Source organism: Nesoenas mayeri, assembly GCF_963082525.1.
Source record: "Nesoenas mayeri genome assembly, chromosome: 1".
Classification (NCBI taxonomy): Eukaryota; Metazoa; Chordata; class Aves; order Columbiformes; family Columbidae; genus Nesoenas; species Nesoenas mayeri.
The window spans coordinates 213129057-213138246 of NC_137541.1; the positions used below are offsets into that span (position 1 = coordinate 213129057).

A 9190-nucleotide genomic window follows, 5' to 3' on the forward strand; every position below is an offset into this window, starting at 1 on the left:
TTCTGAGTCCTGGATACTGATCCTGCTTGAGTCCTGGATCCTGAGTCCTAGATCCTGAGTCCTGATCCTGCCTGAGTTCTGTGTCCTGCACCCTGCCTGCAGCCTGCCTGAGTCCTGATCCTGAGTCCTGATCCTGAGTCCTGATCCTGCCTGAGTCCTGATTCTGAATCCTGGATCCTGATCTCTGCCAGAGTCCTGGATCCTGAGTCCTGATCCTGCCTGAGTCCCGGATCCCGATCCTGCCTGAATCTTGAATCCTGATCCTGCCTGAGTCCTGGATCCCGATCCTGCCTGAATCTTGAATCCTGATCCTGCCTGAGTCCTGGATCCCGATCCTGCCTGAGTCCTGGATTCTGAATCCTGGATTCTGAGTCCTGATCCTGCCTGAGTCCTGGATCTTGAGTCCTGATCCTGCCTGTGTCCTGGATCCTGAGTCCTGAGTCCCGGGTCCTGATCCTGACCGCCCGCACTCTGCCTGCTCCCCGCAGCTCTCAGGTGGGTGCCACCCGGCTCTATCTCCTCGGTGTGCCCGGGGACCCCCAAGGGTGCAGGGGGCGGGTGCAGGTTTTGGGGTGCAGGATATGGGATGCACACTTTGGGTGCATGTTTGTGGGTGCAGGTGTTGGGGTGCAGGGGCGTGGCACAGGTTTTGAGGTGCACATTTTGGGGCACAGATTTCGGGTCCAGATTTGGGGGTGCAGGTTTTGGGGCGCAGGTTTTGAGGTGCACATTTTGGGGCACAGATTTAGGGTCCAGATTTGGGGGTGCAGGTTTTGGGGGCACAGGTTTTGAGGTGCACATTTTGGGGCACAGATTTCGGGTCCAGATTTGGGGGTACAGGTTGAGGGGTGCAGGGCGCACATTCTGGGGCGCAGCTTTTTGGGTGCATGTTTTTGGGCGCAGGTCCTGGGGTGCATGCTTCGGGGTGCTGAACGCATGGTGCACATTTTGGGGTGCAGATTTTGGGGTGCAGTGCGTGGGTCGCAGATTTTTGGGGCGCATATTTTCTGCCGTAGGGTGTGCGGTGCAGAATTAGCATCACGGGGCCAGCAAAGCCAAGGGCTGTGCCGGACGGTTCCCCCTGCGCCACCCCCTTCCAGCTCGTGCCGCGCGTGTCCCCAACACACCAGCTCCCCGGGGGACCCCTCGGCCATGGTGTCCCCGGCCATCGCTCTGGCCTTTGTCCCGCTGCTCCTCACCCTCCTGCTGCGCTACCGGCACTACCTGGCGCTGCTGTACCGCGCGGTGCTGCGGCTCTGGCTGCGCGACCGCCTGAGCGGCGTCCCCCGCGAGCACCGCGCCTTCCAGTACCTGCTGGCGCACGCGGTGCCCGGCGACCCCCGGCACGTCCTCAGCACCTTCGACCGCTGGAGCTGCCGCCACGAGCACCTGAGCTGCGTGGGGCCCGTCAAAGGTGAGAGCGGTCTATGGCACGGCTGCGGCGCCACCGGTGTGGCCGTGGCGCTGGCGGCGTGGTCGTGGCGTCATTGGCACGGCTATGGCACCGTTGGCATGGACATGGTGTCATTGGCGTGGCCACAGCGGCAATGGTAAAGCTGTGGTGCAATTGATTTGGCTATGGCATTGTATGGCCATGGTATGGCATGTATGGCCATTTGGTATGGCCATGGTATCATTGGCACAGCCGTGGCACTATTGGCACAGCCCTGACACCATTGGTGTGGCCATGGCACTGCTGGCATGGCCATGGTACTGTTGGTATGGCCATGGCGTGGTTGGCATGGTCGTGGCGCCATTGGCACAGCCATGGCACTCTTGGTGTGGCCATGGTACTATTGGCATGGCAGTGGCATGGTTGGCATGGCCACAGCACCACCAGCACAGCCATGGCACCATTGGTACGGCCATGACACTGTTGGCATGGCCGTGGCACTGTTGGCACAGCCCTGACACCATTGGTGTGGCCATGGCACTGCTGGCATGGCCATGGTACTGTTGGTACGGCCATGGCATGGTTGGCATGGTCGTGGCACCATTGGCACAGCCATGGCACTGTTGGTGTGGCCACGGCACTATCGGCATGGCAGTGGCATGGTTGGCACGGCCATGGTATCATTGGCACAGCCACAGCACCATCAGCACAGCCATGGCACCATTGGTATGGCCATGACACTGTTGGCATGGCCGTGGCACTGTTGAGATGGCCATGACGCCACTGGTGTGGCCATGGCACTGCTGGCATGGCTGTGGCATCATTGGCATGGCCACAGCACCAATGGCACGACTGTGGCGGCACCACCACCTCAGCCATGGCACTGCTGGTGTGGCCATGGTACCATGGGCACAGCAGTGACATCGCTGGCACGGCCACGGTATCATTGGCATGGCCACAGCACCCCTGGCACAGCTGTGGCACTGTTGTTGTGGCCATGGTGCTGCTGATATGACCGTGGCATGGTTGGCATGGTCATGGTGCCATTGGCACAGCCATGGCACTGCTGGTGTGGCCACTGCACCAATGGCACAGCCATGGCATTGTTAGCGTGGCCATGGCATTATTGACACAGCTGTGGCACCTCTGGCACAGCGATGGCATCATTGGCACGGCCATGGCATTATTGACACAGCTGTGGCACCCCTGGCACAGCGATGGCATCATTGGCATGGCCATGGCACTGTTGGTATGGCCACAGTATAATTGACGCAGCCGTGTCGCCATTAACATTGCTGGCTTGGCTGTGTCGGTGTTGATACGGCTGTGACACCATCAGCACGGCCATGGTGTCATTGGCACCACTGCAGCTCTGTTGACCTGGCCATGACACCATTGCCGAGGCCCCGGCACTGCTGGCATGGCCACAACACCATTAGTGCCAGCCATAGCATCACTGGCACAGCTGTGGCAGCACCAGCATGGCCATGGCACCATTGACACAGCTGTGACACCACTGGTATGACCACAGCACTGCTGGCACAGCCTCAGTGGCATCAGCACAGCTGTGGCACCGTTGGTGCGGCCATAACATCGTTAGCACACCCGCGGCACTATTGCTATGGTCACAGCACCACATCAGGACCTTGTGCCCCCAAGTGCCAGGGGGACAAGGGAGCTCTGGCGCAACCGTTCCCCTCCATCCTGCCCCTCTTGGCGCCAGGGAACCCCCTGGGGAGCGAGGACATGGGGTGACACGGCCCCCAGTGTCCCCGCTGTGTCCCTGAGGACTCGGTGGCCCCGCAGGGCGGATCGTGGAGCGGCTGCTGGCGGAGCGGGCGCCGCAACGGGTGCTGGAGCTGGGCACCCACCTCGGCTACGGTGCAGTGCTGCTGGCGGCGGGGCTGCCACCGGGCGCCCGGCTCTACACCGTGGCGGTGGAACCGCGCCACGGCGCCGTGGCCGAGAAGGTGATCCGGCTGGCTGGCTTCGACGAGCGCACGGTGAGCACCGGGGCAGGGGGGGGACACACCGGGGGGACACCCCGATATGGCGACACTGAGCAGGATCTGGTGCAGGTGGAGCTGATCGTGGGCCCCACGGATGCGGTGATCCCGCGGCTGCGGCAGCACCACGGCCTGGCCCAGGTGGATTTTGTCTTCATGGATCACCGCAAGTGCTGGTACCTGCGGGACCTGCGGCTGCTGGAGACTCACCGGCTGCTGGCGCCGGGGGCCACCGTCCTGGCCGACAACGTCCTGTTCCCCGGTGCACCCCATTTCCTGCAGTACGCCAAAACCTGCGGCCGCTACCGCTGCCGCCTGCACCGCGCCAGCCTCGAGTACTTCCCCGCCATCCCCGACGGCATCGCCGAGCTGCGCTATGCCGGGGATGGCGACTCGGCGCCCGGCGGGGACACCGGGGTGCACCGGGTCCCCCATTAAACGGGGTGCGTTTAATGTGCCTGTTTCTGAAAAATTGAGTTTATTAAGAAAATACACCCCATGCTTTCCCAGCATCGCTCTGCACCCCTCCACATCTTCACCCCACGCCCCCCCCCGGCATCAAAATGCTCCCCGGGGGTTCCGGCACCATTAGGGGGGCTCAGGCTCCCCCAAACCTCCGGCTCAGATCATCCACTGGTCCTGGTCCTGCTCTGCCCCCTCCATGTCCACCTGCGGCGGGGAAACATTTGAGCCCCCCCAAAGCAGAGTGGCGATCTGGGGGGACGCGTCCCCCCCGCCCAAATTTACCTCGTTAATCTCCCCGTCGTCAGGCGACTCATTATAATCGTTCATCTCGTCCATGTCCTGCATGTCCTCGTCGTCCTCTGAGTCCTCCTCGCTGTCCTCGTCGTCCTCGTCATCCTCCTCCTCCTCCTCGTCGTAATGCTGTGGGGACAACAGCTCCAGCGCCTCGCCTGGGGGACACGGGGGGGGATGTGACCCCCACAGTGTCCCCCCACTTCCGACAGGGCTGGGGGACACCCCTGTCCCCTCCCTGCGGTGCCGAACCCACCTCGGATGCCGGTTTCCCAATGGGCACCAGGTTGTTGTCCTTCTCAGCGATGCTCTGGAGCTGGGGGGAGAAAACAGGGGGTAAACAGGGAGAAAAATGGGGGTCAAGGGGGGGTTGAGCATCCTGACCCCCTCCAGTGCTTCCCGCTGGCAAACTGAGCCCAAACATAATGTTTTTGGGTTTTTACACCAAAAGTACAACCCAAATTTGATGCATCTGTTGAGCCAGATGAGCACAAGCGCTGCCGGTAATTAAAGCTCAATTAAAGCCCTCGCCCAAAACAAGGGGACTCAGACCCACCCAAGCGCCGGGGGTTTAATTACTGATTGGAATTATTTTATTTAATTGCAATAATTTAATCACCTAGATACTTTAAAAACAACCCAAATAAATCATTGAAACGCATGGGATTTTGCCCCATGTTCAGGGCTGTGGTGCCCAAGCACAGAGCGGAAACCGCCGCCCGCCTCCCTGTGCAGGAGGTTAATTAATTAACCAGGAGCTGCTCAAGGAGCCTGGAGCCAGCAGAAGGACAAGTGAAAAGGTGATATAAGTTCAGGGTAACTTCTTTCCCTCCTGAATGAGCACGAGAGAGGAGAAGCAAATCGAAATGATTGTCCAGCCTGGCCTGGGATGTCTCCAGGGATGGTTCATCCACCACCTCTCTGGCCAACCTGGGCCAGGCTCTCACCACCCTCAGGGCAACAATTCCTTATATCCAGCCTCAATCTCCCTCCTTTAGTTTAACCCATCACCCCTTGTCCTGTCACAACAGGCTCAAAAGTCTGTCCCCATCTTTCTTCTCGACCCCAGTGCAGGACCATTCCAGTTCAAGCAACACTGTGTCTAAGTTAACTTAGGCTTCTACTGGAAACTTATACATTCACGTACATAGAGCTGTTGTCATCACCTAAAAGAATGAACCCTGTCTGCAGTCGCCAACCTAAAGATACGTAAATCCTCTCAGTTTTAGGTCGGTCTGCTCATACGACAAAGAAAAGAGTGACTTGCAAAACTACACAAGTTGTCACAAACTGGTCACAAACTACAGGCACTGCTGCCCTCGCAGCTTTAGACGTTCGGAAGCCAACACGATGAGCTGAGTTTTGCTCCAACACACATCTCCAGACTGCTGGATAAAGTGTCCTGTAGCTGAATGTTGCTCGTTATACGCTAAAATGATCATGAAATGCAATATGCGAATGTGTAACCAACTGGCTCCTTAGGACTGCCCTGAGGAGGGCTACGATTCTGTATATAATGCCCGTTACTTCTCTTGCTGGGGTGCTGGCTTGATTCCAGCATCCGGACTTGCACGATCCTGTAATAAACAATATCTCGTCTCTGTGTGTTAACTTCGGCTTGTTTTTATGCACACTGGGCAAAGAACCGTGTTTTGGGGATAACAGAGCTGCTCAACAAGGCCAAGTGCAACGTCCTGCACCTGGGGGGCGAGAAGAAAGATGGGGACAGGCTTTTGAGCAGGGCCTGTTGTGATAGGACAAGGGGTGATGGGTTAAACTAAAGGAGGGAGGTTGAGGATGGATATAAGGAATTGTTGCCCTGAGGGTGGTGAGAGCCTGGCCCAGGCTGGCCAGAGAGGTGGTGGATGAACCATCCCTGAGACATCCCAGGCCAGGCTGGACGGGGTCTGAGCACCCTGAGCTGTGAAGATGTCCCTGCTCATGGCAGGGGTTGGAACCAGATCATCTTAGGGTCCTTTTCAACACAACCTCTTCTGTGATTAAGGGGTGGGAGGAGGGGAAAGACGGACTATTTTATCATCAAACCCGTGTGAGATGCTGTTCCCAGCAGACACAGCCAAGGGTCACCTTGCTGCACCAGTTATGTCACAGCCCCTGGTATGTTCCATCTCGCGCTCCCACACTACATAGCCTGTTGATTAGAAGTGGAAAGAATTGCTTGGAAATCAGTTGATTTTAATCTTGGGTGACCCCTCAATTGCAGAATACCCTGAGCTGGAGGGACCCACAGATCATGGAGTCCAACTGCTGTCCCTGCACAGGACACCCCGCAGGCCACCCCGTGTGTCTGAGGACGGTGTCCAGTCTCTTGTTGAACACTGTCAGGTTGGGGCCGTGACACCTCCCTGGGAGCCTGTTCAGTGTCCAGCACCTCTGGGGAAGAACCTTTTCCCCATGTCCCACTGACCCGCCCCTGGTTGTCTCCAGCCTGGTAACCAAAGTGTGGGGAGATTCCTCAGGCGTGGGATCTGCTGAGCAGCTCCTGGGACAGGAAACGTTCCTCTGGACCTGGGGAGACCACACCTGGGATATTGTGTCCAGTTGTGGCCCCTCAGCTCCAGCAGGACAGGGAACTGCTGCAGAGAGTCCAGCGCAGCCACCAAGATGCTGCAGGGAGTGGAGCATCTCCCGTGTGAGGAAAGGCTGAGGGAGCTGGGGCTCTGGAGCTGGACAAGAGGACACTGAGGGGGGACTCATTGCTGGGGATCAATATGGAAAGGGTGAGTGTCAGGAGGATGGAGCCAGGCTCTGCTGGTGACAACCAGGGACAGGACAAGGGGCAATGGGTGCAAACTGGAACACAGGAGGTTCCACTTAAATTCGAGAAGGAACTTGTTCCCGGTGAGGGTGTCAGAGCCTGGCCCAGGCTGCCCAGGGGGTTGTGGAGTCTCCTTCTGTGCAGACATTCCAACCCGCCTGGACACCTTCCTGTGTAACCTCATCTGGGTGTTCCTGCTCCATGGGGGGATTGCACTGGATGAGCTTCCCAGGGCCCTTCAACCCCTGACACTCTGGGATCCTGTGGTCTGGCTGAACTAGGGGCAATGTGCTCCAACATGGGATGGTTGTAGATCGGAGTCTTGTACCCAGAGCCGGTTCAACAGCGGCTGAACATGAGCCAGCGTGTGCCCAGGTGGCCAAGAGGCCACCAGCATCCTGGCTGGTCCCAGCACTGGGGTGGCCAGCGGGACCAGGGCAGCGACCGTCCCTGTGCTGGGACCTGGGGAGGACAAACCACCAATCCTGGGGGTGATTCGGGGACCTGGGGGGTTCAGCTGGAGAACAGGAGCTGAGGGGAGACCTTCTGATCTCTGAACTGCCTGAAAGGAGCTTGGAGCCAGGGGGGTCGGGCTCTGCTCCCCAGGAACAAGCGCCAGGAGCAGAGGAAACGGCCTCAAGTTGAGGTTGGATCCGGGAACAATTCGCTGCCCCGGTTCCCCGTTCCCCCCCCGCTTACCCAGGCCTGGTGCTGCTGCTCCTGCTGCTGCAGTTCGGTCTCGTCCACGCACGGCCGGTCGAGGTTGAACCACAGGGACTCGGTGACGCGCGGCAGCAGCGACGGGAACAGCGTGGACATGGCGGGGCGGGCGGGACACGGCGGGACCGGGACACGAACACGGCGGGACCGGCCGGGCCGCGCCGACCCGGAAGTGGGAGCCGCCCCGCCCTGCGCGGAGTGGAGGCCACGCCCACAAGGACGAGGAGGGGAAAGGGGGCGTGGCCCGGAGAGGGGCGGGGCGGCCTGATTGACAGCTGGAGGTATCCGCCCCCCTCCGCTTGGACCCCCCCCCCCGGCATCTGTGACCCCCCCTCGGCACATCTGTGGCTCGTGGGCATCTGTGACCCCCCCCACAGGCATCTGAGACCCTAATCGGGGGTTACCTGCCCCCCCCAAGGCATCTGTGACACCTCCAGGCATCTGTGACCCCCCCCAGGGCATCTGTGACCCCAGTTTGGGGGGTACGTGTCCCCCCAGGGCATCTGTGACTCCCCCGGGTCCATCTGTGACTCGGGGGGGGGTGTGACCCCCCAGGAGCATCTGCGACCCGTGGGGTATCGGTGATTCAAATAGGGGGGTATCTGTGACCCTCCCACACACAGACAATCTGTGACCCCCCCCGGCACATCTGTGACCCCAGCTCGGGGGGTATCTGTCCCCCGCAGGGCAGCTGTGACCCCCAGGGGCATATCTGTGCCCCCCCATCATGTATCACCCCAGGGGTACCTGTCCCTCCCCACTGGGGGTGTCTATGACCTCAATGGGGTATCAGTGACCCAAACTGGGGGGGTACTTGCCCCCCCTCAGGGCAGCTGTGACCCATGGGGCATCAATGACCCCAATGGGGGGGTATCTATGACCCCCGCCCCCCCCCAGAGCATCTATGATGCCCATGGGGACATCTGTGACCCCCCGGGGTATCTGTGACCTCAATGTGGGGTCAACCTGCCCCCCCCCGGGCAGCTGTGACACCCCCGGGGGTTCCTGTGGGGGGGTCTGTGATCCCCAAGGGGTATCTGCTCCCTCCCCCCCTCATCTGCCACCCCTGGGGTACCTGCCACCCCCCGGGGGTATCTGTGACCCATGGGGTATCTGTGACCCCAACGGGGGGGATCCTGTCCCCCCAGGGACATCTCTTACCCACTGGAGTGTCCCCCCCACTGGTGTCAGGGCCCGGTGCCACCTCCCCGCCGTGTCCCCCCCCGCAGGAGGGACGGACAAACACCCACAAGTGGATTTTGGCCGCCGCTCCCCCCAGCCCGGCGCTGGGGGAGGGATCCTGGCTCCATGCGGTGCCGGGGGGGGGACAGTCCCGGGCCTTGTCCCCTCCTCGGCGGCCAGTGACGTGTCCTGCTCAGTGGCCAAGGGCTGGGCCGCCCGTGACCTTCGCCACGAGCCACACTCGCCCCCCGGCACCCGGGACCCCCCAGGTAGGAGCCAGCCCCCCCCAGGCCCGGCGGTGACAATGTGACACCGCCGTACGCCGCCACGTGCGCCACGGGGACTTTGTCCCCA

At 60.5% G+C, this 9190-nt stretch overlaps 2 protein-coding genes across 2 annotated transcripts; one reads left to right on the forward strand and one right to left on the reverse strand.

The window, feature by feature from the left end:
• The first annotated feature begins 904 nt into the window (after nt 1–904).
• Nucleotides 905–3862, forward strand: LOC308053011 (transmembrane O-methyltransferase homolog). Its single transcript, XM_080363744.1, has 3 exons — nt 905–1414; nt 3200–3396; nt 3472–3862. The coding sequence occupies exons 1-3, from the start codon at nt 916–918 to the stop codon at nt 3835–3837; spliced, it is 1062 nt and encodes a 353-aa protein (XP_080219870.1). The 5' UTR covers nt 905–915; the 3' UTR covers nt 3838–3862.
• A 4-nt stretch (nt 3863–3866) lies between these two features.
• Nucleotides 3867–7832, reverse strand: ANAPC15 (anaphase promoting complex subunit 15). Its single transcript, XM_080363745.1, has 4 exons — nt 7634–7832; nt 4412–4471; nt 4147–4284; nt 3867–4068 (listed from the first exon to the last, which is right to left on the reverse strand). The coding sequence occupies exons 1-4, from the start codon at nt 7751–7753 to the stop codon at nt 4021–4023; spliced, it is 366 nt and encodes a 121-aa protein (XP_080219871.1). The 5' UTR covers nt 7754–7832; the 3' UTR covers nt 3867–4020.
• Between the last annotated feature and the right edge of the window lie 1358 nt (nt 7833–9190).